The sequence below is a fragment of the Dermacentor silvarum genome, chromosome 7, assembly GCF_013339745.2.
Source record: "Dermacentor silvarum isolate Dsil-2018 chromosome 7, BIME_Dsil_1.4, whole genome shotgun sequence".
NCBI classification, from domain to species: Eukaryota; Metazoa; Arthropoda; class Arachnida; order Ixodida; family Ixodidae; genus Dermacentor; species Dermacentor silvarum.
This window is the reverse complement of record NC_051160.1, coordinates 26,508,743-26,536,736: the sequence shown is the minus strand read 5'-3', so window position 1 is coordinate 26,536,736 and position 27,994 is coordinate 26,508,743. Positions and strand designations below refer to the sequence as shown.

Here is a 27,994-nt window from a genome sequence, read left to right as displayed (position 1 = left end):
GACGCAGCAAAGAAAAAAACTTATAACGTTACCCCGAATATTGCGAGAAAACTGCACGAGACAACTGTTTAGTTACGCGACGGTTATTCCACGCGAACGCCGACAAAAAGTTGGGACCGATATGTGCGAGAAGATACATCACTTCGACTGGAAAAGGAGGCGAACGGAGCGACGATCGGCAACGCTGTGACGGCGACAGCTGAGCAGCCGACATGGCATCATCGAACAAGCTGCCAGCATGAAAAAGTCGGGAAAATGGAACGTATGGAGGAAGAGCTCGCTAAATTTCGCGCACAGTTCAAGGTTAAACAGCAGGCCACCACTGAGAAACAGCTTGAACAGCCTGTCCGCGTGAATTCGGGGTCTCAGAGCGAAAGCAACGATACTGACAGTGATGCTAAGGTGAGGTTCTGTCTGATTGCTGCCGCAGAGTTGGCAGCTAGCTGTCCCTAGCTCGTTTGGCCATTTTCCTTTATTTATTTTTCAATTTTTTTTTCAGCCGGACGCATTGACAAAGCTTCGCAAGAGACGCGAACCGATTCAAACAACCATGACTCCGCCGCCGTCTACCCGCATAATGGTTACCGACGAACCAGTAGTGGACGAGGCGGCCTGTGGTCGCTGGACGACTCTCGACGTGGCGACGTTCGTGGCCAAGTTGACGCTGTGGTGCCTGTTGATGACGTTGTTCGTGGTGCTGGAATTCGGCGCCGTGTTTTTCGTGCTCAGTGTGTTCTACGTGATGTTCACGAACTTCCGCAAGAGGCCTCGGTTGCGCGGGGAGCTGAGCGCCTATTCCGTGTTCAACCCGAACGTGGAGGCCATCGACGGCTCGCTGACGGCGCAGGATTTGGAGCGGCAGTTGACATTCGGCGTGCTACCCATGCACTGATGACAGTGACTGTGCGGGCAGCAAAGACGTGGGGCTCGTTTTCTCGTTTACATGAGCGGTGTTTGAACGTGCTTACGCGTGTTCATCCTAACTTTCAATTGCAGCAACGTTTAGCAAGTGTCCATCCAGCATTTTGTTGCAACAAGCTAAACCGTTTGTTTTTTTTCTTTTTAATGGATCAGTGCGTAGAAGTGTGGTTTGTGCTATGCAGACAGTGCCGCTTTGCCTTATTTGAAAAATAGCAGAATCTGTTCTTAATCTTTGATGAAATTTGTGGCAATGTTGTAACCAGTGCAGTACAAATAGTAAGGAAATGCTTTGTGTCCCTGACCCACAACACTTACTGAATGCAATGAGTTAACCCCCCCCCCCCCCCTTGTTATTAGAATGTGTCAACAGGTACTTGCCAGTTTTGTCCAGAATAAGTCAGAAGTGCACACGTCATCTGTGGCAATGTCAGACCAAAAAAAAAGTAACCTTCTCAGTGAAACGAAGAATGGCATCATCAAATGTTGGAGGACAATGTGCAGTCTGTGAAGAAGGCAAAATTTGCATAGTGGTTTTGCTCTCTGGGTGGACAGTGCCATCATTCGTTCCATTGACAAAACTTGCATCGTATCCGTCATCGCTGCATTGTCATGTACAGCGCGGTACACTGTTTAAGGGAACAACCCCGTAAAGTTGAACCGCGATATGAAAAACACATATATAGCTAATTATCAGCTATAACAAAGTAAATAAAATTCATGTTACTGAAGGCAGGCGTGCAGACACAAAACACAAGCATCAAGTGCTGACACCAACAAATGCCGACTATAAGGAGAAATGCTGCTCAGTGGCAAAAATCATGCGCCATACCACTGCTGTGAAGGTTGATTACCAGTGAAGCAGTTTAGCGCACAACATAGACTTGACACAGCATTTAGATCAAAGGTATGAGCAAATTTTATTTCTCTCTTGAGCGTGATCACGGTTATCATGAAGAAAGACGCACACACACTTTTATTTTGCTCAGCGGTCTTGATTGGCGGCATACATTTGCGTGGACGACCACCGTCACCTCGGGGAGCCGGAGGAAACTAGACACACGCGATGGGACCGCCGCCCGGCGGAAGTAAACTAGGCAAGCAAGCGCTTGGAACGACAACATAGAGAGGGCGGTGCGAGCGTACACATGGCTGACGTGGGTCGCACAGCGGCAAATCTTTGAGAAACCCTTATTATCTACCCGAGAGTCTACTGATCTTGAAAACGGTGCCTATTGATAACTAATCTACTGGAAATGCATATCCAAGTGACGCGACGTATAAGCTTTTGCATAGAATGAAGCGATTTTGCGTCAAATTCGGGAGTTGAGTTTTTGCACACGCAGATTTATTGACGGACACGAAAAATGCATGGAACCCTAGCCACAGACAGCTTCGCTGTAAAAGGAAGGATGACACCAACCTCATCTGCGCGTGCTCAAGGGAAGGCGGCACTGACCGACAGTCTTGGGCACATGCAGCCACTCATGAAAGATAACTGTTTGGGCATGACAATTCCTCTTTGTGCAAGATAATCGAGGGCTGACTTATGCACATGCTACCGGTATTAATAATATGCCTTGCCTCAACCATGAGCCACACTTAGATCTTATGGCTGAACAGAACTATGCTATTTTTCAAATTTTTTAGTACACTTTCAATCACAACAGTGTAACAAAAGGTTAGACGGTGTTCCACCGGTCAACTAACATTTATGCTCCATTAAGCTGATAGATGTAACGGCTGGCCTACGTAAAAGTGACCGCAGCTAGAAGGAACATTGTAAACTACACCATTCTGTCAAACTGTTTGTATGCTTGACAACACCGTCAGGTCATTTCTTGCAGTTCAACTGGTCTTTCTCTGTGCTGCGACACATGTCTTTCCTAACTTATTGTTACCCATAAACACCGACATTCTTACCAAGGCTTTCATGTCAAAACTGACCTGTAATCTGTCCCAAAATACTGATCTAATGGTCCCTTTAACTGTGAGCCATACCATATTTTTTAATTTCTTCTGGACGAAACAGGTAAATACTGCATCTGAGCATGACAGAGGAAACTCATTGCGAAATGCCGCCTCCGAGCCGAACCTGCCGAGTGCAAACGAATTGGAGCATTATCGACTCATTTGGCAGTAAGCTGTACGCAATAAGTAAAAGATCCCAAATGCTAGTCACACAGCTTTCCAACTTTGACTTTATTTTTGTATGCATAGGCAAACAGTGCCCAGTGACACGACTGGATGCAATGTGATGCAAAAAAAAAAGCTGCTCAGCAGCACGCCAGCTACAGTATATTACAGAGATGTATGTACAGCCCCATCAATCAGTACTATTTACAAGCCTTTCTAGGAAAGACACCCTAGATTGTTATGTTGCCTGCTGGCTGTTTTTCTGGCAGTTACTCCAGCGGCAAGGCACCGGATTTTCACTTCACGGCTGTCACAAGCTCGGGGAACTTCTCGCCGCTTCCACTATCTCCACAAGAGCTCCGTAGCTTGGAACTTTTGATTTTGGGGTGCCGAGTTCCTCCATCTGTTCAAATAAATAAAACAGCCTTGTCATCAGCAATACTAAGATGTCTTCACTATAATACCAGTTAATTTTTACATTAGAAAATAAATTTTACTAAGTCAAACCTTCATCAAGACTTTCTTTTTTTCCCATTTCTGTATCAAGAACTTCACATTTTTCTAGTGTTTCATGATGCATCCACTCACATTTAAAATGTAAAATTTTGCAAGCAGGCTGCTTTATGTATCTACACTTTCTAAATATCGACAATATTTTTGCCGTTGACTCATAACAGTTGGCTTTGGCAGGTCCTGAACTTGTGAACTCTTGCTCAACTAGTGAACACTCACACAAAAAAAGTAGTGATTGATAAAGTAGTGTTAAATAGGCATGAAATTAAATACAGGTGTTTTTAAATGGAAAGCCAGGATAGGAGTATCTGAATAAAATTGCCGTGCATTACATTTTTTTGTCTTCCTTATGCATTGTTTCTGCATCAATTAATTATAGACTAACAAAAAAGTACACCACCCTTTTTTTGCTGATCTGTCATTTGCAGATATGCGCTGTTAGAGAATTTTACCATGTTCTACACATTATCATTTGTAGAATACCAGGTTATCAGAGATGTAGATATATGAGCAGTTCAGCTGGTGGCAGAGAGTTTAATCAGAGAGGACACACAGCCTATTATTGCAGTGACCAACCACATTACAGCCAGCTGCTGGTGTAAAGCTTTGGTAGCAACATAATTGCTAACACCCAGTTTTCTTGGTCTTCAATGCGAACATTTATGTAACATAAGAATGTCTCTAATAGATTGTGGTTGAACAAAGCATCACAAGGCGGCTCTACTAGTATGTTACTGTTATCCACATATTCAGTAACCCAGTATTTCTTTAACTGCAATACGTGTAAGGACAAGCTTCTATTATATGCTGAAGAACTAGTACTACACCTCCACCAATACTTTTGTTAACATCCATGCCAACATCCACAGGAAACTATTGCCAGAATAATTTTAGCAGATATATAGTGCAAAGCTTCAAACCAGCGACAGAAGTCCATTGTTCAGTAAGCTAAGAAACAACACAGTTCATAGTTAATGGGTACTGACGGGCTAGCTGGTGATCCATGATTTTGGTGAAACAGCGCACTTGGAAAAAGACGTTTACACAAACATGATTGATCACGTCCTCATCATTCATGCTTGTGTGAACGCCTTTTTTTTCCCCAAGAGCGTTACTTCACCAAAATCACAGTCCATAGAGCCCCAGATGCAAGAGCTCACCTTGATGCCAAAATGCTCAACGTCAATGTAGAGCTGGAGGCGGATCTTGTCGTCGTCCGAGGCAGCCCCTTCTGGCAATGGCGTTCTGTCACGAGCTCGCTTTAGTCTCTTCAGACTGTCTTCCATTTTCTTCACTGACACAAGCACGTCCTTGGTCACCGTCATGTATCTAACGATAATGCCAAGCAATTTCACTGTCTGAGACGCAAAAAACTCTCAGAAGTAAAAAAATTTTTTTTTTGTCTCATGTTACAAAGGAATAAGAGCTGGAGGGGTTAACTATTTCCTGCCCACGGAAAAACCAGAATTTTCTGGCAGCCTGAATACATATGATTTTTATTGTCACTAAAAGTTATCTAGGAAATTACACTGCAGAGTATCAACATATACCGTATTTTCCAATGTATATGTTGCGTTTTATTTCTGGATTTTTCGTCGGCGCGTCTTATAAACTAATGCAAATTTTTGTTTCTTTTTTTTCTTGAAATTAAAAAAAAAAATTTTCACTTCCTACTCAGCTTTTTTGATTGCAATGTATTCTTTATCACAAATAAGCGAAACAATTTTAATGCAGTTTTAAAAATGTCTGTATATACCAGAGGCCAGAGACCTAGCTAACCCCCCCCCCCCCTAAGCACAGTACTGAACATCTCCCAGTGATCTCAAATTACCTATGTCTGTAAAATAATGGACATAAATGGTCAAACAATACTGCTGAGATATTGCATGTCTCACGCATTAAACATATCCTAGGTCAGATTAAGAATAGTGCTCACTGTTTCGTGACCTCTTCAAGCACTGACGCAGTCCAATCAAGGTCCCAATTCAGATTTGGATTCTGGCTGCTCAGGTCCTTTAACGTTGCTAGTGGTAAAAGGATTTGCTGGACATAGCTGGATGGCTTTGATGGTACCTACAGAGAAGCAACCACAACAAAAAAAAAATAAAGTAAAAATTAGGATACTTGATTAAAGATAGCAGCAACATTCGATAACCTTAAAAGAAAATAATGTATATGGCTTTCAAAAGTCACTGCTTTTGTGGCCACTGGTAGACACTACAAGAAAAAAAGAGAGAGAAAGTACCTGTCTGACCATATAAGCTAAAATGTATATTAAAATTGATTAAATATCTCAAAAATGTTATTAAATCTTTACATCACAACCGAGAAGGCAGTGAATTCATTGTTTGTGTGAGAAAAGTTGTAGGTCTGCAATTATACTTGCTTATTCCAAGAGATTCGGAAGTTTAGTACAGTGGAATCTCGTTGATACGATTCTGCATAATAAGTTTTTCGAGATCATACATTTTTTTGTTCATTTCACAGCCAGTGTCTTATAGGAACAATGTATTTCGGATAATATGATTTTCGGATGGTACGTTTTATTTTCCGGTTCCCATGAAGATTGTATCAACGAGATTGCACGGTATTTTACAGTCACAAGGGCTGCACATTACTTGCACACTAAGAATACAAAAAGGTGGACTAAAGTGCAAGCCAATTAGTAACTCACAATTCGCAAGGGAGATGAAAAAACAAAAGAAATAAAAAGGAATGCCAACTTGCTAACATCACCTAAGGCTAAAATCAACTGCAATGTTTCACCTAAATCATCTCTTGGCACGGGGCCCACATGCTTTGTGGTTTTCTCTTTTTCATCCCAAATATACGCACCTATTTGCACTTACCACTAGATGAATATTTTGAGATTTTCTTAAATCAAAAGCCTTCAATTGAGTATGTGTTAGATTCTGTTCTGTAATAATGGTTACATTCACAAGTTCTGTGCTCAAGAGAGTGAGGGAGGGAGTAAAATAGCCAGAAATCGAGCCCACGACTCCCATGCTCAGCAGAGCAATGCCACAGCCAGTGAACCCTCCTGGCAAGCGCTCAATTAAAAAGAAAACAATAGAATTTCTCGCTAACCTCTCGATTTGTCCTACGGTAGAGGCGTGGAATGTCAGGCACCATTTTGAGCTGGACACAGCAGGCCTTGGTGATGTCAGATACCAATCGGGCAGAAATGCTGGGACTCAGGTTCACGAGAAGCTGTGAACACTCATCCAGGCCCTCTGTGGAAATGTGTTTTTTGAAGAACAAGGTAGACATGCTTTTTTTTACCAAAATCCAGAAGGCACGAAGCAGGCAAGGACAAACTGTGCATTACGTATATACAAAGCCCACAATGTTTAAATAACAACACAGACAGTATGTCTGTACAGTGCCCATACCTTTCAGAAGGTGAAATTCCGTGAAGCCAGTCTGCTGCAGTCTTGGTTCGACTGTGTCAGTAAGGAGAGATCCCAACTGCATCAGCAGAAGAAACAAGAGACTGGTTTTTCAGACAATCGCATCTGCTATCATGTTTGTATACATTGATTATGCAGAGACCTGCAACGGCCACAGAGCCAGCAAAGAGCTTCACAAAAACGAAACATGCAAAGAAACACACGGCCCACCAGCACCCGCATATGGTGCGTATGTGTGCTTCCTGATAAGTACAGTAAAAGCTCGATGATACGAATCTCACGGGGTCACGAAAAAAATTCGTATTAGCCGAAATTCGTATCATCGAAACACAATTAAAACTACAGTCGAATCTCGATAATTCGAACTCGAAGGGGCCCGAAAACTTGTTCGAATTAAAAGGACGTATTTTTGAAGTATTCGTGCACCATAGCACGATGCACGAACGGTGCGAGTCGTGAAATATCGCGGCGCGCAAGCGCATAGCAAGTGCGGGCCACGAAACTGCCCACGCCGGCTAACGGTCGCTTCCCGATAACGACAGACAACGAAGCTTCAGGGAGCGAGTGGGCGGCGCCGGCACACGGGTGCGCGCGGAGACCGTCGAAGGTGAGGGAGGAGGGCGGCAGGGAAGCGGATTTGGCCGCGTCAACTCTGCCGCTTCGGTGGCACCCCTCGCCCTCCCTCTCAACTCCCTCGTAGCTCTCTCACCTTTGACTCCGTGCGCACATCTCCGTGCGCGCCTGCCGCCGTGCTGGCGCCAGCTTATTTTAGCCGCCCCCTGAAGTTTCGTTTTCTGCCATTATCGGGAAGCGAGCGTTTGCGGGCGTGGCAGTTTTGTTGGCCCGACTGTGCCTCCGCCGCTGCTTTCCTCTGCGCTGCTGCCGCAGCATGCAAGGTCAACATGTGACTAGAAAATAGAGGAGAAGGGTTCACTGCCATTTTATCCGCGTGGCTGAGACGTCGGCACTAGTGTGCTAAAATACTAGAGTGTTCTAGACTGAGTGTCTAGAACACTCTAGTCGGCACGTACACGCTTGTTCCGGCGCGATGCAGAAACGGCGACCTTGCAATTTGAGAGAGAAGGAAATTTCCGCCGCGGGTTCTTTTTTTTTCCCGTTCCTTCGCGCGCGGCATTGAGGGGTCTCTCCTGAGCTTTTGCTCTATGGCGGTGTCGGAGCAATGCCGGTCGGAGGCGCCGCCGCGTGATTTGGCGCGCTGCTAAGAGCATTGTCGGTGCGCGGTATGTTCGAAATAAGCGTGTTCTAATTCGCTTGCTTCGCGTTGACGTTGAACGAAAGCACGTTTTTCATGATAGTCTCGCTGTGCAAACATTGTGCTCAGTGTTGACGTTGCGAGGCCTAGCTCCTTAGCCAACTCCGTCGGCTTCCTCTTGGGATCCTCATCGACCTTTCGAAGAATGTCTAATTTCTCTTTAAAGGAGAGTGCTTTCCGCTTGCGAGACATAGCTCGCTGCGACTAGGCAAAATGGCGCAAACACGAAGAACGCGGCCCGAAGCGCAGCAGCCACTCCATCTGACGGCTTGCAGAAAAGGAGGCAAAGTACAAAATCACCAAAAGCGCCACTGCTTCAAATTCGTCGCGCCCAGTCGCGGAGTCCGCGCCGTCCGGTGCCGCGCCTCCGCACCAAAAGAGGAAGAGAGAAAGCGCGTGACTGCGCGCTGTTCTCTTTCGCGGCCGTCGGTGGGGCGGCGTTTATTCGTAACAACCGTTCTCTAGCACGTTGCAAAGTAATGGGGCTCGGCCGGGACCACAGAAAAATTCGTATCATCCGGAAATTCGTATTAGCCGTGATCGTATCATCGAGCTTTTACTGTATATCTGTTCTCATAAGAATGTCTTACGCATCAACATAGGTCACATGCTAACCAGTAGAAACCAGGATTCTACTGCAACCAATAGAAATATTTTTCCCAATACAAAAATGAAGAAAAAAGAAATGAGCATGTGCAGCTTGCAATTTCTGCATTCATTCATAAAACCCGTAGCCTTTCCTTCTGCGTGACTATTATTGAAGAAGCATTACCTTGCCTTACACTGGATGATTTTGCCTTACATTGGATGATCTTACACTGTTGAACTACTAAACAGTAAAATATGAACACATAACAAAAACATGGTTGCAGTAATCATAAACCAATCAACAAGATGAGGGGGAATTAATGGGCTTTTTTTTTTTTTATTGGACACCACCTCATGAAGCCAAGGAAAGCATAGGGAGGATTACCTGTGGTTTTATTTGAAATGTAGAAATGATAAAGTAAAGGGAAATTAATCCAGACGACAAAACAACTTCCTGCCAATGGAAGCCAAACCCACATCTACATTACGGCGCAACTGCTGTTCTCCGTCCGCATTCTTGGGTATTTCTGCATGTGTACAAGATCTGACCTTGGCAGCGTTAGCCAACTCCACTCGTGGCCACGACAGTGGCACGTCCTTGTTCACTGCAGGTGTCACGTAGTATGTGAACAGCCTGTCACCATAGCTCAATTGGTAGAGCGTTGCATGCGTAATGCAGGAGACGTGGGTTTGGCTCCCATTGGTAGCAAGTTGTTTTTTTTATCCACTTTCATTTCCCTTTCTGTTATCATTGCAGGATACATTTGAACTAAGAACCACGGCTAATTTCCCCTACGTTTTCCTTGGCTTCTTTATTAGTTGTCGTGATGTGGTAGTCGCGAACTAGTACTTCTTTGGTCAGAAATGCAAAGGTGCCACATAGGCTCGCAATCTCAGTACACTACTATTACTTAAGCCACAGCAACATTAGGCAGGGGCCGTAAGCAATGTTCTTCAGTTCAAAGACTGTTACACTTCACCAGAGACATTTTGTAGGGGATGCCACATTTTTTACAAGTACACCCTTAGTGGATCAAGTTGCTGCATATACAACCTGCAGGCAACTAAGCGCTTTCAAACAACATTTTTAAGACGAGCGCCTTAAAGTCTGTCCTTTAGGACCCCCACACATTCGGCATCAAAACTTTGCAACACTGAATAGATTGAATAGAAACGATAAATCAGTTTTCACTGGTAGACTGCCTTCAATACTGCATACTATAGTGCCATTTCTAATCCTGGCTACCTAACTAAGACACTGCCTCCAATTATCACGTGTGTGTTGAGCGCGTAAGTCAAAAACGTCAGGAGATGCAAAGTCCATGTGGAGAATACAAACATCAGGGGATGTGAGAAAGTGAAGCATTCCTGCAATTTCTACACGAGAGAAGTTTGGCTATAACATAGAAAATGACAGCCGAATTTACTTTTTTTTTTCTTCTTTCTTTTCTCTCTCTTTTTTTCTTTACTTTCACATCCATACCATGGCACCGATGACATCAGTGTGATGTGGCAGGTTTCGTGGTATTTTCACGTAGATTAACACATCTCACGTTATGCTTGAATGCATATGATGTGCAAGTGTCATGAAAACAACACCAGCGTGGCTCACCTTACAGGCAACGCTCCGCACATCGCAGTGAAGCATCACGAAAAGGACAGGGCCGTGTGGGTTTGCGAGGTCAACTGATGCGTCAGAGCTCCCACCATCTTCACTGTCTCCAGCCTCGGGTGCCGAAGTCACTTCCTCTCCGACAGCCGACCGGGTCACGTACTGCTGCAGCCAGCCCCGGTGGCGAGCCAAAAGCTGCAGAGTCAGCTTCCAAAACCGGTGCGACAGAGGCGGGAGAAAGACGTCCTCATCCCAGCAGCGGCGCAGTGCATCCCACAGTGCCTCGTGACACAGAAGCAAGAACTCGTCACCTGCACGTTTCGAGGACGGTTGTCAGAGATCCGACACAACCAGCAGTGAGTGACAGTGACACCACTGGACAACAACGAGAAACATTAGCTAGAGTTGTGGTAACTAGTGCCACTTGTTTTGTGTAACTAAATGTTTTGCAGGTGCTAGTTGATCGGGGCAACCTGACATTTACATGACGTATATGACCAGTATTGCAGAATAGAAATAAAATGCAGCGACACGATGGTGGCAAATGGTTTGAATGCATGTCCTCTTGTAACCCTGTAATGCCCAAACGCAATTCCATGTCAAGAAAAATTTGAACTTCATCTTTATTTCTGGCCACTGGGAGCAGATTTGTATGAAACAAACAATGAGATGCTTTTTGTTAGAACTTAATTGGTGTATAATTAATTTTAGTAATTGGTTTGCAGAACTATGCACAACAGGAAATTCACTCCAGCATATGAGAAAGGCTAACTACAGGTTATATGTAAAGTTTCCCATGCTTAAATAAAAATTTGGTGTCATCATACTCAGCATATTATACATGCATGATATGTTGGGCATTACAGGGTTAATGCAAACCGGCACACTGGACTGATTAAAGTCAATTAACCAAGCGAATAAACAACTGACTGGACAGCAGCTATCGTGGCATTAACCTTATGAGGCCCACAATTTGCACTCACCTTTGCTACGCTGTGAGGGTTGAGTTATGGCAGCTTCCAGCTGGCAGGCTATCTCCTGAAATCTGTTGTGAAAAAGGTCAGTAAGAGAAAATGTCAATCACCTCTGTTCAAAGTATGGTCAGGTTTAACGATGACGTCAAGAATGGTAAGTGCACTAATCACAATTATTTGCTTTAAGGCACACTAAAGCAAAACATTAGGTCAGTTAAACTTGCAGGCTATTCACTCTAAAGTATATTTGTGATCCCATGGCGAAGAAAAGCTGGCAACTGGCAGAGAAAATAAAGGTCCAGCTTCTCGTTTAAACTTTCTGCCCATACCAAAGCATTGATGACATCACAGTGAGGTCATGGACTTTACAATTCATGTTTGATATTACAGAATTCATAGAAATGAAACAGGCGAAAAATTTACATGGACATGCAAGAGATGCAAACAACAAGAATGAATGCACCATTCTTTCTTATGCTCATATCAGTTCTTGTGTCCATGCCCCTTCTTGTATTTCAGTTCAAATGTACCAAACTCTGTTCGCACACTGCTTTCATACATTCTGATGATGAGCCACTAAAGCTGAATTACATAAATTCAAAATTGGTCAATTCAACATTTTATCTGATATGACTTCACCGGAAAGTACCAGAAAGCTGGTTAACTTCCATTTATATTCACATTTTGGGTCATACAAATTAATGTTGCTTCTCTTGAGGAGGTAGAATCAATAAGATGACTGTATATGCATTCAGACAATTTTTGCAAACAGGGAAACGGGAACTACGTGGGCTTGAGTTGACTTGGAAGCACAGGTTCAGAAGTTGCGCAAGGATGCCCCCTCCTCGAGAAACACAGGCAGTGGCCTTGCAGTGATTGCACGTACGGTAACGTCTCACATGCGCTAAGATTATCTCATTGCCCGCACCTTATCTGGAAGTAGATTGCGAGGTTCCACTTGGACATGAAATGCATGTAGCACGGCTGCGCACGCAGGCTCTCCACCTGAGAGACGTTGTGGCAGAGGCGTTCGAGGCGCTCAAGGAATGCGAGGCTGGCCGAGAAACGCCGCTGAAAGGACTCGGGGTCGCCCGCGTTGAACACCCATGGCAGTCGCTCCTCCAGCATCGACACCAGCGCTGGCAAAATCGCCCTCTCCAGGAAAGCGTACCCGCTTGCGTTCGACTCTGTGACACTGCGCACAAATTGTGATGAGAAGCAGGCGGTCAAGTTCCAATGATTAGAAGCGGGTTTTGGGTCCACCAGAATATTCGGGAGAAATCAAATACTTAATTTCAGGTACTTAATTGACCTTATCACTGTAGAACTAAAATTAGATTATGGAGAGCACATGAGACACCTCAACAAACAAGAGCATATGAGAAGACACAACGAACAAGTGGTCGCGAAAGATGGCAGCTCCCAAACCATAGCCTCCAAGATCTTCAGCGCATTACGGGTGCCACCCAATCTCAAAGGTCATGCCCAGGCATCATGCTTGTTCTCAACGTTCCGGTTCTTGCACCATTTCTGGCAAGCAGTAGAATTTTTTTTTTTTAATTTTAGTAACAAGAAGTATATTTCCAAACTTTTCGTGATGGAAGTATTCACATATCAAGCAAAAAAATATTGTGCACGGAGGCAGTTCTATGTCTACACTATCTGAAATTAAAACATTTTATGCGGCCCGAAATTACGTTGCAGCTCGTCTTCTATGTGCACCCAAGTATAAGTACTTGAGCGTCCTTCGCATTCTAGCTTCGTCTATGTGAGGTTAGTAACCAAACCTGCAACCATCGTGCTCAGCAGTGGGATGACGGGGCACAGTGCTGAACTATGCAAAACTGAAATAAATATAGAAGCAAGGGAGGTAAGAGGACCACGCACCTGGGAGCCCCGAGGGTGAGGTCGAGAAGCGTTTGGCACCTGGTGCTGAGAAACATCATGACCTGGTTGTAGATGCCATCCAGGCCAACCTCCTGAACCACTTTCTCAGTCACCATCTGGCACAAGAAATAAACAACAGGTCAATGGTGAGATCAACAGAGTGAGAAAACACCGTATGTAAACACAATAAAAAGATGTTCCAAAAGCCGGGACAACTTCACACATTAATGTGCGCACTGGCATACACTGATGATGCCTCCAGTATGGGAAGTGGAACACCCGATTAAACTTAGTTTGTTAGTTTCGTTACGTCAGGTCAGGCGGTTCCCTTTCAGCTTTACACTCTGGGACCTCCTGCACATTCATGCAAGTTTCTTATGAATCAAATAAACTGGGAAAAAAAAGTGAGTTAGTTTTCATTGTGTGCACTAGGCTAATCAATTGCCGGGTCTTTCGTCCCAAAGCTGCAAAATTAACTAGGGCTACAGCCAGAGGAAGGCTCCAGGTTAATTTTGTCCACTGGCACCTAAACATAAGTGAACAATAAATGTGTCTGTACTTGTATTTAGGCGAGTGCCAAACACACCAAAAATGTACACAGGACACACAGGTGGCGCAGGTGTATTGTGGGTGGATTCTCTCCTGAATGTTCACACTGGTTTATCCTCGTCTCAGTAATCTCACTTCACCAATGATACCCGATTTTGATGCTCATTTGACTGAGATAAAGGTGTGGGTAAGTGCGCACTTTGTGAAGTGTTCATCCTCCTTGACGAAGAAAACGTCCAGCTGCGCTGTTGTGCCTGCTGCTGCATAAGTGTGTAACTAACGAAACCCAGGCTTCCAGTAGGGCAAGTTGGTAGCGGTGTCACGCTCTGCCCAAAATCTGCGACCTACTGGAACATTTTGGCCAGCCTGCACTTTGTGTTCTCGGACAGCACCCTATAAAAATGTTACTGTGTTGTTCAAAACAAGCTTGAGTAGATTTCAGACTTTCAATTTTACTGTGACGGCAATTAGAGGCAGGAAACAATTTGACGTGTCTATCAATTCACTCTTTCCACTGTGCTGATGACAACGGTTGCCGAAATTGTGTTGCTGTCAGGCCACCGGCTCGTCTTTGCCTTCACCCTCACTACAAAGTGGAGAAAAGCAGAACTTTGCCCCCGCCAATGGGATTGCAACTAATGTTCCTGGAGCAATGTGCAGTCGGGAGCTGGATGTGCAAACCGCTCGCGGCGTCCGACCGTCCGTCTGTGCCCTGGAACGGTGCCAGCTGTGGCCTCTCCCCTTCACACTCTCTCAGCAATCATGTGATGTCACAGCGGCGCATAGCAACAGTTGCGCCGCCACAGCTGTGGCCTCTCCCCCTTACACACTCTCAGCAGTCACCTGATGGCGCAGCGGTGCGCGCGGCAGCGCTTCTTCATCAGACATCCCGTTGCAGCAGTTGAGTTAGTCGGATGGCTCCCAAGCGGCCCGGTGATGATTCCACGGCAAGAAGTTCGGAGAAGCGTCCCAAAAATGTGGATTCCCCCGATACCAAACGCCAGAAGAAGAATGAGCGAATGCACATGCGGCAGTAGTCAGTCGAATGGGCACAGGCTTTCGCCGAACACACTTTGGAATTTACAAAGTGTCCTTCAATTTTTTGTGCAGCTTGCGTGCTTGGTAATATGTACAGGGTCATGCACCCTACACAGACTCCGAGAGTGGCGACATCTGTGCATGTATTTCTGAGGCCACAACAAGCGATGCTGTAGCGGACGAGGATGATGTGTGTGTTACGAAGAAGTTATTCTTGATAGAATGGTGGTTCAGAGCCAGAGGAATCGATAACGTCTGCTTACTTTTCTTTTAATGCATGTGGTTGCCGCCACTGTGCTCGGTCCCTCAGTACACTACCCATTGCTAGATAGTGCTTAACAATGGCTAAACATTGCTTGACAGTGCTTATCAGCATCTCCTGCAGGGAAAGCTTAGAGCTTTTGCGCCCATATCAGAAGAAAGCCATTGTTAGACATTCACAAGTTCAAGAGACATGCAAATGAGCTTCTTTTATTTTCCTTTCAATGGTTACGAAATGAAGGAAATCTTGGAAACACCTTCGACAGTGACCTCTCCAAGCCTGTGCACCCACCTCGTCTAGGGCAGGCGTAACGATGCGCTTGCGGAAGAGCTCCTCGACGGCCTCCACTCGATCGAGCGTGGAACAAATCCTCAGCACAGAGCTGAGCTCAGCCTGGCTATCTATCTTGAGGCCGCGGAGGAAGCTGTCCTCCAGGTGCCGTTGAAGCAGCTCAGTCACTGCATTCACTCTCTGTAAGAGAGATAGATCAGGAAATTATGGACAGTTGTAGCCTAAAAGTAGAACAGCATTAATGCTCTGTAAACGGACAAATCAAGGAACCCCAAATGGGCGTGGCTATATAAGCAAGGTCAACTTACTGAACAAATTGGAAAAGGTTTTAGGAAAGCTTTGACAGAAAAACAAACAGAAATGAAATTCAGAACTGGTTTTGGCACGTAAAACACCAGAAAGAAGAAGAAATTGGTGGGAATCAAAGGCAGTACTCGAAGTGTGCTTGACACTAACACATAATCATTTAAAGGAATCATTCATCAATCTTGAAGAGCTATTAAAATGAGCAATGTTAATTTCTTTTATAATTATTACTTCAAATTTGTTCCCTTTCCCTGAGTTATCAGAACGCCATATCACATTTCTAACTACATACTCCCGTTACACTAGCGTTCCTTCAACGAAACAAACACTCAGCTTATCCAGCCTCATTTTGTACCGGCGGTACCTTCAACAGTGCTTTGTTATGTATTTTTTACAAAACATTCTATTCGGAGGCTTCAACGATGACTCGTTGCATCAGTTATTGTATGTGGCATCTCCTGCTGATTGCAGCCAAAAATTGGCATGCTTTAATGAAACAGCAACATTTACTCTGACTCGTTTGCACTAAAAATCCCTAATGACCGCAAGCAGCTCCCAGAATCTGTCACTAACCATCTCTAATGCCATAATGTTCAGGATAGCCACAAAGGCACATACCTGTTCGTCAGCCTGCTGAGAGTATGAAAATAAGTAAATAAAAAAAAAACGAACAGACACAGAAGAAGAATATAGGTATTTTTTTGGCACTCCATACCTCGGCCAGCGCTCCAGCCAGCTTGACCTGCTTGCATTTGCTGAGGTAGAACAGGACCTGGTTCACCTCAATGGCCACCTGCTCCACTTGCTCATTGGTCCACCTATTGAGAGAATCTGAAACTTAGTCCAAAGCCCGTTCACAGTGAACGTGCTGGTGTCACTGTACCTCAAACTAGTTCCCCACGTGGCAAGATCACGTTGTGGCATCATTGACGGCAAACTTGGTACATACTGTTTTGCTACGAGGTACCCTCCTATGTTCATTCACCACACACTACACCACTTCATGCAGAACCATTCCCAGAACACTTTTTCTTAAGATACAACATTGTAAGTAAAGCTAATCTGTACAATTTCTTATCTAATGTCATGTGTTTTATGGCTAGCGCAGTAACCCCTTCATGTGTAAATAAAGTGTTTAAATATAAAACCAACAAAAATGAGCACATTTCTAGCGGTAACGAAAGAGTTAAGGGCTTAGTAGACACTATAGGCACTGTGCACATACTACAGGTGACTCATGAGTTCCTCCTGTGGTAACAGCCATACATACACAAGGGGTACTATATATATTAACCCACACGATTTCAAGTGTACAACATGCTGACAATCAGCAATGGTACTAAAGCTGCCTTCAAACACTTTGAACTTCATCACGGAGAAATAAATTAATGGTTCTACACATAAATCTCTCACCGGTCCATGCGATCTGGAGATGGTAGAAGACGCTCAATCTTGTCTACACTCTTGGAGACGGCTATCGCCTGCTGCAGTAAAGCCTGAATCAAGGTCGAAAAACAAAGCATGGAAAGGGTCGTTTAAGCACAGCTTCAGGTAGACAATGCAACAGCTCCAAGCTTTAGTTACCACCATTGCTATCATCATATGCCTATTTTATGTCCCCCGAAGGATGAAGGCACCTCTAATTGATCTCCGCTTACCCCTATAGATGTATTGACATGATGGAGCAAATCACAATTTGAGCTTGCACATCACAGGATCATACATCACTCATTCTTGCTACACTCTCTAGGTCCCTGTAAAGGAATTCACAATACGGTCGAGAGCCATATCACCGCTGGGATTGTCGGCAAGAAATGCCAAGATACTGATGGCGAAACGCCTTAGTCTAGAGGTCGCCATATTCAATCAAGTCCAAGTCACTCTTTGAATTGAAACACACGCAACCGGCATGGAGCTCGTGCTGTTAGCTCGGTTGTTGCAAGTGAATGCGCCCAGCGTTCCAACGTGTTTACATTATCGTCAATGCATTGATGAGAGAGAGCAGTGCTTAAGCCATTGCCATCTGTTTTTCTCCACTGTTGTGTGAATTCTTGCCGCGAAGTGATCCGATGTGTGTCACATGTCGCATGACTGGTTTATCCGTGATCACATCCGTCATGAGAGCCCAGCTTATCTTTCATCAACTGACACCATCTTATGTCTGCAAATTTCCTCATCTCTTCACACCCAACTTGTCCTCTACGATGTTCAACAGCATTTCCCTTCCCTTGGTATCCATTCTGTTAGTCTAACAGACCATCAGCTATCAGCTCTATGCAAAATGTATCCTGTCAAGCTCCACTTCTTTCTCTTAATCTCAACTACAATATAAACTGCACCATGTTTCTCTCTAATCCAAACAGCGGTCTTCCCATCTCATAATGTGATGTCTATAATTTTTAATTCCACTGCCCGTTTTCTATGCTCCTCAGCTTCTTCCTTATCCTCCAAATTTGAATAAGTACAATCCTGATGCCATGCACTAACATGCATATGCTTAGCACAAGCACAGTTAAAGGCTAAAGAACTGAAAGATGGGCGAGTTGGTAATTATTCATAGTAAAACTGCAGCCCGCACTAAAGACGAAGAACACAGGCAGTTTACAAGCAAGCACTGTTTTCAAACAGTGCTTGTTAGTAAACTAGATGTGTCCTTTGTGGGCACTGCAGTTTTGCCATGCATAATTAAAGAGCCTTACAAGTCCTCCAGTGATCAGAAGTTGCCATACCTTTGATCAACAGACAAACATGGCCAGTATAACGGAACGATCCCTTTTCTTTGATTCTATATCCCATACTTATCATTCACGACTCATGACTGGCCGATTTCGCTGATAACATAGGCGATGTGCTGTTCTAACCAATAATGAAATGTGAAAAGGAAAAAGATTGGATTAGAATCGTTACATTATCCCAAACCACGACTTCAACATGTTTACATCAAAGCTAAATGTTAAGGGAGATGGCTCGCGTTCATGACTGAGAAGAAGCACTGCAGAAGGTATACCGACAGAAAGAAACTGTCCTGTATTTTCGCTTCCCTTTCTTGCTTTTTGTCCCTATGTCGTCTGCTGCGTAGCTTTCCAATATAATATTCGACGTGATTAATAATGATGGAATACAAGAACAACCACGCACGACTAGCTGCCAATTAAGCATTTTAGCTACAAGCATGAGCATATCTTTAGCAAAACATGAAAGCCTGACACATACCGCAACTAAACTTCAGGCGGCCACGAACAAAGTTATTTACCTTTTTTTCTTGAACAGCTCGTCGGGCAGCAAGTTCAGCCCTGGCTTGCGCCAGCGCTGCTTCGAACGCGCCGTTGGCTTCCTGGGGGCACATTTTTCATAACTTTTATTAAAGCACTTAGCTCGACACAAATCTACATAATGTCTCACTTAAGCTGTTAGTTACGGCTAGTTATGGCTCGTATAAGCAGTGCATTCACGTCAACAACGGCCTGCCAATAAAGAGGGAAGCATCACACGTACATTCACTTCTTGCTTCAGGTCTTCGAGCGGCTTGGAGATGTTCTTGATGAATTTGTCCAGTCCAACCTGAACGTTTAGCGCGGACGCGAAATAACAAGTAATTAGTACGGCTCGCGTCACAAAATGCGGGCAATAAAGCAGAGCTGTCGGCGCTCACCAGATTTGCTGACAAGTTGACGAAATCCGCGTAATCCTTGTTGATGAGCTTGATCATCGACGATCGCAGAAACTTGAGGTGTACGACGAGATCGTCGCGTAGCTTTTCTAAGCTGGCACGTTTCCTGTGCTCGCTGACAAACGTATCCACGGAGAAGTTCTCCTGTAACAACAGTAATTAAATCAGCTGCGCAACTTTTCCGGGGCGGCGGCGGCGTACTTCGACAGCCGTCGAAACCAAAAATGCAATAACCGCTGAGGACGCAAGAGCCATTCCCGAAGACAGGGTCAGAAATAACGACGACAGGGGTACTTACACGCATGAAAACATCTTTGTGGAAGCACAGGTTAACTGCTGGCTCTTGTAAGAGCTTGTCATCGAGTACGCCTTCCATGATCGCCCACTTTACCGGCAAAAAATATCGGCTACCTCGAAACTGCCCGGCCCAGAGCTGCCATCTTGCCACCTCAGACAGAATTCGGTTTCAGCCGGTCCACAGCAAAACATTCTGCCCGCTGTCGTTTTATGTTTCAGCACACCTGAAGCAATGCAATTTTATTTTTATTTTGATGTTAAGTACCAATTTAAGCGTTCACTTGCACAATGTATTAGAAACTTCTTAAATGTAAGACATGTTGCCTAGCAACGAACTTGTTTGCACGCACCCCCGCCATGGATGCAGACGATCTCGACGACTTGGAGTCTCCCGTCAAAAAAGTACGTCCCGACAGGCCGTAATCAGCAGCCTGTTAAAGCGAGTAGTACGGATTATCAACGTCTTTACCGCTCCGATTATCTTCCAGACCTTTGGCAGTCGTGCCCGCCGACTAAATATATTCGGAAACAACACTACCGACGTACCCACCAACGCATTCGCATCTAACGGGGTGCGTCGAAACGCGCTATCGTTGCAACGTTTTTAGATTACTATTCTAAAAACGTTGCTTCTGTGTGATAATTTTCAAATGTCGTTTTGCTTGCAGAAGCGGTGAAGGTTCCAAAGCTCCTCCTAAACCGAGGAGAAATAGCGGATGGGCAGAAGATAATTCGTCGTCCGGGCTGTTTCGGTTTGTTCGTTTTCTGGTTAGAATTCAGATAGGTTAGGTTAATTAACTATTAATAGTTAATTTTATTCGAGCGGCCGCTCTATAGATCACGCTAGGTGAAGGTGAGATTCCTAATCCGCAGACTAGTGATACGCACGGCCCATATATCTCAGATGAAATTTTTGCAGCAAAATTAAGTTGTATTTTCTAAATTACTTCCCTGTGAGAAAGGGAGGAGATAGAGAGAAATGGGGTAAGTGAACAAGTTAAATGGAACAGATTTGGGCGAACTTAATACCAATAGAATACTGAGCTATGCGAACTGCAAAATCATGGACCCAAGCAAGCATCAACTAGCTGAAATAAATGACCTGTCCAAATATATATTGCCATTTTTTGCAATGGCTAAAGCTGGCTATGTTAGACAAGATAACCAGCAGCCCATTTTCAGCTGCAATAATTAAACTCTACTAGCAACACCAGTCCAGCCTCGTTATAATGAAGCCGCATCCAATAAAAAAAATACTTTCGTTATATCCGATATTTGTTATACATGCTGATATTAGCGAGAAACATGTTATTTACTTTGTTATATCCGATAATTCATTATATCGAGATTTTACTCGTAATTAAGCTACATTCCAGTAGAAAGTGCATTGGGAACATCAAATTAGCTAAAATTAAGCCAGTTTGTTTTCAGTTCAAGATTAAACCACATATAAACGAGTGGAAACCGGTCAAAAGCAATTGCAAAACTTTCACCTGAGCTGGCATGACACTGACACACTTGCATGGCGTGGCACCTAATACAGTGACCCCTATATATCTCTCCCATTTTTGCCAACTCACAGCTTCAGACGGTCATCTGCACGTCCCCCAAGCACCGTCCCGATGTGAGTTCCTCGTGTGTCATTTCCATGCATGATTCACTCTTGGCATGACCATGAGAACGACACTTTTCTGAGAATCCCTGTTTGGGCCACTGAGTTCATATTTGAGAGCAAAATTAAAACAGTGAAACAGGGTCAGGAGGATATTGAGGCGAGTACGAATGACCCCGAATGTACTGACTACAAATTGTTCTATTCCCAGCGCGACCAACATACTATTTATATCCACAACAGTTGACATAACTGAATAACTAAAAAAGCAACACTAAAACGCATCAGTGATTAATGAAAGAAAGCAGTAATAAATCACAACTTATACACTCTGGCACTATCAAGCTATGGCTGACTAAGAGAGCTTCAAGTAACCAAAAGTGATGCTCCAAAGAGAGTGCAATTTAGTCGACAGGAAAAATTTCCGGAGTATGAAATTTGCAAAAAAAAGTTGAGTTTCCTTGTTATCTCACTGCTCATCTGGGAATTTAGGTGATCAATTAGTTGGTTGTACGGGGAGGTATCCGCTCATCAAAGTGAGGACGATTGCAATAGATGTGACAAAATCTTGCTTTTTCCCCAATTTCACGCTTAGAAAACTTTTGTGGTAAGGGGCACATGCACATAAGGCTGGAATGCAACAGCAAGAACTAACATGACCAAGCACAATACAGTTTGTAGTTGGTGCCTTTGTGTGCCAATTCAATGTGCCTGTGCATCAGCTTTGTCCTCTTGCACCGTTTGAAAAGTTACTTTCAAGTACACTTTTTTGTCTTGCACATTGAACCACTTGTCAAATCAGGTCACTCTTGACAGAATCAAGGGTGCCTCAGTGGACCATCACATGTACAAAAAAAAAAAAAAATTACTTATGGTGCTAGCGGGGAGCTGTATGTAGTTAATCAGGTAATTGCATTCTGTGATAACCTTCTGCAACACTGTGAGGGTTAAAGGCAGTGGTTACAAAAATATATATGGAGCTATTATGAGGGTTATCCAGTAAATAAACACCGTTTTGTTAAATGAAAAACACAACATTTATTGGAAAAAAACTATTCTGTTACATACGTACTTTCTCTTTTGAGAGTCAACTGGCTTCCATAACAGCTGTGCTTACAACACTGTCAGTGGATGTTGCAAGAATTGCAAGAAGTCACCCTTGTGGAGTTGGTGTAATGGTCTAAATGAACTACGTGATTGAATATCCCGCCAACTGTGAGGTAAGGAGTGATTCATCTCAAAAGGTGGGACCAGAAGAAATTTACCGGCAACTGAAAGCAGTATATGGAGATAATGTAATGAAGGAAAGACATGTGAGAAAATGGTGTGAAATGTTCAACAATAGACAAACAAATGTGCACAATGAAACTCGACCTGGCGCAAAGAACTGGCGGCAGAAGAGTGTAACAGGGGAATTCTGAATCTCGTGACCAGATACGACAAATGTTTAAATGTAGGAGGTGATTATGTAGAGAAGTGAAGGAAGCTTCATGTATGTAACAGAATTGTTTTTTTTCCAATAAATATTGTGTTTTTCATTTTCTATAACTAAACGGTCTTTATTTTCTGGATGGCCCTGGTATGTACACACAATGTTTGTGTATTGACTTCTTTCCACAACACATCTTACAAACTGGCCCAAAGGGCTATGATTGTACAAGTTCGTAACAGCACACACTGCAGTAGCTGGGTGTGTGAAATTCGTGAGCATCTATAGTTCATATGATGCATGCTTTACTCTGCATGCTGTACGTTAACTCAATAAAATATTGCGTGACAGGTTAAAGCACCATCAATGAACAACTGAACTTTCCTAGTACAGAATGATGGCGAGCAATGTACTGCAGTTACTGTATTAGATGGAAGAGCCCTGAAACACTACTTTAACTGTCGTAACATAAGTTTGGGCATGTTGGTGTTACATTTCTGCATCTAGCGCACAACACAAGACAAGGACAGAGTGAAAAACCAACGAAGACGATTTTTCACTCTGTCCTTGTCTTGTGTTGTGCACTAGATGCAGAAATTTAAATGTCAGTCACCTTTTTGTTGTTGTTGCCATTCAGAGAAGCGCCAAAGTTGACAAGAAATGAAACCGTTCTGGAAAGGGACGACTCCGACTCGGGTAAGGCAAAAATGCAATGCTCAGCTTTCCTCGTTTTTTTCCTGTTACCTTGCCAAAACGAGCTGCTGTTGATTTTTTCAGAGATCCCAAGCATACCCGACTTGGGAGAAGTTGAACGTGATGACCTCACTACTCAGGTGGCCCAAGCTCCAAGGTGAGCAAAATTTGCATCCCACTAAGGGATCTACATATTTGTTCACAGATACATAGCAAGATGTTGTGAAATGCCTAATCAAGTATACAAATCAGATCCAACATTCAAAGTCATGAGTTACCTTAATCACACATTTCTACTTGCAAGCAATGCACAAGAATCACCGAAATCCAGGGGCTTGGAATTTAGTCAAGTAAACAATGCTCAAAGCCAGCAGGCTTGCATGCATGCATACACATACATACATATATGCATACATACATACATGCATACATACATACATGCATGCATGCATGCATGCATACATACATACATACATACATACACACACACAATAAAAAACACTGCCACAGCCAGCACCCGCACCCTTTTAACACCAATTTAAAGAACATTACAGCTCCTGTCCGAAATGTTCGGTACAATAAAACACCTTTGGCATGGAGACAGTGCCTATCCTTTAATGCCAAGGAATGTGCAAGGGAAATGAGCTTCACGTGTTGGTACTTAGAAGCACTCATTGTATGCCTGCTGAAATTCTCAAGTGATAAAGCAACATTTTCTAACCCCACCTCCTCTCTCGCTCTCTTATTTTTTTTTTTTTTGAAACCCAAGAGTCAGTTGTCTTTCTGCATTTTTGCAGTGTTCCTGTGAATCAGGTCGACACCTTCCAGCAACTGGACAATGAGCTGCTGAAGCAGGCAGCATTCACAACACTTGTGAGTGCAGCGTAGAGCAGTCCCATAATAAAGAGAGACAAAGTAGTACCTGAACTAACTTCAGTGCTGAACCTTATTCAGCTTCACGGCTGAGTGCATGCCAGCTAGATTTATTAAATGTTTTCGGCAGCTTGTACTAAAGATCGTCCATCTTTCTCCTCTCTAACTCAATTTCACTTGCAGGATGGCTGTGATCTCAGACTGCTCACAAAGTACCTGACCCCCGAAGAATACCTCAAGGAGGTAAACCATGTACATTCATCTATGCGCATGTATACATGCCGGTTTATTAAGTATCACCATATAGCACTGCTTCTTTTGCATTGTTGTGACTTTCCCTAATCAATTTATAGATTTTGGTGTAGCTGCCAACCTAACGCAGCATTCTGTACCACCCAGCTTTCTCCACAATAAATATAAAGTGGAGGCGTCGTCTGCTACGACACTACTCAAAATTTTCTATTTCACTGCAACGGAGAGGTGGCACCACCTGTCACTGCTACAGAGAAAACACTTAGTTCTCTCTAACTGTGACAGACGACGCTACCGCTCTGCTGCAGTGAAATTGACATACTTCGAGTGGCGTTGCCGCAGAGAACACCCACTTCGAATTATGGTGGACAAAAACGGCAAGCAGTGCCCATAAATGTGCTATTAAGTGAACTCACTGCAAACTGCTACCTCTATGTAACATTTGAGCATGGACAAGCCAGCGTGGTGTAGCAGGAACAGTGTCCTATTCGTGCACCACTCGGTACATTCTCTTCAATGACGCAAAGCAAAGAACACACAGAGAAAAGGACAACAGGAAAGGCTGACTAGTGGTGCTTGTGTGGGAGTCCCATTCTCTGTGTGTTCGCTCCGTGCCATTGAAAAGAACCACTGACCGGGCCACGCCACCATTTTGTGCATACTTCTTAACTCCCTGCACGACGTAACGCGCTACATTCTTTCAATTAAAAGCAGCTGGCTGTGCAATATATAACCAAGGAATGAGATTCGGTGTGAGATTAATAACTGTGCCTTTTTTCACGAGTTTTCTGTGTTGTGTAGTTATGTCAGCAAGCTGCCCTACTTCTGCACCATTTCATTCCTCTACAGCCAGACGCAGTGTGGACATGGGACACGCTTTTCACTGAAGTGGCTGCCGAGATCAACAAGTCAAGCGACAACAGCCGAGAACCTGACGAAAAGCAAAGCATGCCAGTGTGATCGCCTTTATTCCTACACTCAGCTCCATACATAGCAGGCAATGCTACAAAGGCTAGACACTTCTCTCGCGGCTCGCATTAGCAACCAAAACAATGGTGTGCACATACGAAAGCTATGCGTCATGTAATTCCCTGTACCATTATCATCCTTTTATGTAGCAAAATATGACGTTATTACATGGAGGTGTCATAAATCTGAACCTACGTGACGGTGAACGAACAAATTGACATGAGTATGTTTCTCTGACCTGTAGCCACAGCGCAAAGCAACCAAAATATGGTACGTCGCTTACCGGAAGCACAAAGGTGCACAAATAGTATTGTGCGATTCGACGCAACCTTACATCAGCAAGTTGTAGTTGTACTATATGAAGTATAGTTATTGCAGATCAAATACAACTGCAGTGCGAAATGCATGGAGCGAAACATCTATGACCGTACTGCTTGCGCAGCATCTGCAGCATTGCCTGGTATGTGTACGAAACAGAGTGTAGACACTGAAAAATAAACTCTCAGAAAAAGCAAGTTTGCAACCCTTGTGGGTATCACCTTCACTCGGGCAGAGTCTATAGAGTGGTTTACTTATGATTGTCTCACTATTATGGACAGTTTATAGAAGGTTTTTAATTATTCCGTCAAAGGCACACTGTTGCAGCCAACTTGACAAAATCAGTAGGGTGGTAAAAATGCCTTTAATAATGCATGAGCGAACAAACTTTCCCATTACAGTTCCTCTCTATGGTGAATTCCGCTGGGTGATTTGGAGCAAAGCACTCGGCAAGGAAAACATTTGTTCATTCGCTTGCTCTCTCTTTCTCATTCGATCTCTTGCTCGTTCGTTTGGGCTATTCACTTAAATTGACAGTCATCATCAATAGTTTCTGCACAATTTCTTGCTGTTGACCTGTGTATGTAAATGCGGGTTTGTTTAGTCTGGTGCAAGGTCTCGTATTTCATTTGTATAACATTAAATCAAATCAGATCATATCAAATCAAATTTACTTTCCTTTGACAAGAGGGGCCAGGACTCGCAAAGAAGTGTAATTTGATTCCACCGGCAAAATGTGACATCTTGCACCTAATTCACTAAATAAGTATGTGTTATTCGGTGGATAAAAAAAAAAAAAAACAGACCCTGCTGCAAGTTGTGCAGTGAAATTTGTCAAATGTGCCACCATACCTAGCAATGTTAAAGTATGGATATCAACAGCTCCGATGTTTTGTTTTCAAGACTTCACCAAAATGGCAAAATTACTACATAGGCCTGTGAACAAGCATGTTAACCTACTAGTACTGCCATGTCCAACAACATGCCATTATACATTTTTATCAGCATATTCTCAATGCAGCACTACCAAAATTGCAATGATATATTATTTGCATGGCAAGTGAGACAGAACTCACAACAAACAGCTAGAGAATCATTTCCATGAGAAACGTATAGAGTTAAACCTCAGTTTAACGAAACCCGATTTTACAAAACGTTTTATTTAGCGAACAACTACTGATTCTTCAATGCATATTCATACAGCCTAACAGGTTCAAAACTTTGAAGCACTGAAATGAACTCAAGTCTTGCCCAATTTAACGAAATTTTGGGGCGACTGCGCGTAAAATAAGGGTATACCAAGAATACGGACTACATTGAGCTGTTAGGATCGTTTACCACTCCCATAAAGGCATACAAGATGCACTCAATGGGATTGCTGTCTACAATAAGTATGTACGCAGACAATAATTACATCTATTCTTGCTTTTGAATAAGTATAATGTCATTTGCACTGAGTGTTTTAAGCATTTTCAATTAGTTTTCGAATTAACAAGGTCATTTCAAGCTTCATTCACTTCATTAAATCAAGATTTAACTATACGATAAAATTTGGATCAACTGATGATTTGTTTTTTTGTACTTGTGAATTGATGCACCACAAAGTATCACATTTTCTTGAATCTAAGTGCCCTCCCATCATTTTCAGGATGGTGTGCAGAACTTGAAAAATTGTTCGTATACGAGTGCAAGCATCCCTTTGATAATGAAAATGAAGTGTCACTGTTCAAGCCAATGCTGCGATGAAGTCTTGCAAGAAGTGAAGCATCGAAAAAAAAGGCCAATGGAATGGGAGAACGAGTGCGGGATGCCAATAATCAACAGGACCAGCAGCTTGAGCAGTGGCACAAATTCCTAGCAGAGAGCAGAAATAAAAATCTATTTATGGGGTTCGTCGTCTCAAAGTAACACACGTGCTATGGGAGATGCTGTATCGAGGAGCTCCACATTAATTTCGACAAGCTCTTCAACATGCACCTAAATCTAAGATCACAAGCGCTTTTTGCATTCTGCTTAGAATACAACAGCTGCAGGCAAAAATTGAAGCCGCAACCATGTGTACCGCAGCAGAACACCCTAGCCAGTGAACTACTGCAGTGGGATGGCAAGTGACGGCATGGCCGA

At 43.6% G+C, this 27,994-nt stretch overlaps 3 protein-coding genes across 3 annotated transcripts; 2 read left to right on the top strand and 1 right to left on the bottom strand.

Annotated features, from left to right (window-relative positions):
• The first annotated feature begins 114 nt into the window (after positions 1-114).
• LOC119457797 (SAYSvFN domain-containing protein 1) lies at positions 115-3,550 on the top strand. Its single transcript, XM_037719527.2, has 2 exons — positions 115-402; positions 500-3,550. The coding sequence occupies exons 1-2, from the start codon at positions 256-258 to the stop codon at positions 890-892; spliced, it is 540 nt and encodes a 179-aa protein (XP_037575455.1). The 5' UTR covers positions 115-255; the 3' UTR covers positions 893-3,550.
• On the bottom strand, positions 3,100-19,888 carry LOC119457793 (conserved oligomeric Golgi complex subunit 2). Its single transcript, XM_037719507.2, has 16 exons — positions 19,726-19,888; positions 19,410-19,571; positions 19,253-19,318; positions 19,011-19,091; positions 17,171-17,253; positions 16,473-16,575; positions 15,452-15,631; positions 13,312-13,427; positions 12,353-12,619; positions 11,434-11,495; positions 10,451-10,761; positions 6,960-7,035; positions 6,655-6,800; positions 5,504-5,640; positions 4,728-4,896; positions 3,100-3,457 (listed from the first exon to the last, which is right to left on the bottom strand). Exons 1-16 carry the CDS (start codon positions 19,801-19,803, stop codon positions 3,365-3,367), a joined length of 2,130 nt encoding a protein of 709 aa, XP_037575435.1. The 5' UTR covers positions 19,804-19,888; the 3' UTR covers positions 3,100-3,364.
• A 475-nt stretch (positions 19,889-20,363) lies between these two features.
• On the top strand, positions 20,364-25,631 carry LOC119457795 (intraflagellar transport protein 43 homolog A-like; the record flags this gene model as incomplete). Its single annotated transcript, XM_037719521.2, has 7 exons — positions 20,364-20,476; positions 21,307-21,348; positions 23,403-23,461; positions 23,543-23,615; positions 24,256-24,331; positions 24,515-24,574; positions 25,433-25,631. Coding segments are annotated over 7 exons (534 nt in total), but the record flags the coding sequence as incomplete, so codon positions are not given.
• Positions 25,632-27,994: the final 2,363 nt, after the last annotated feature.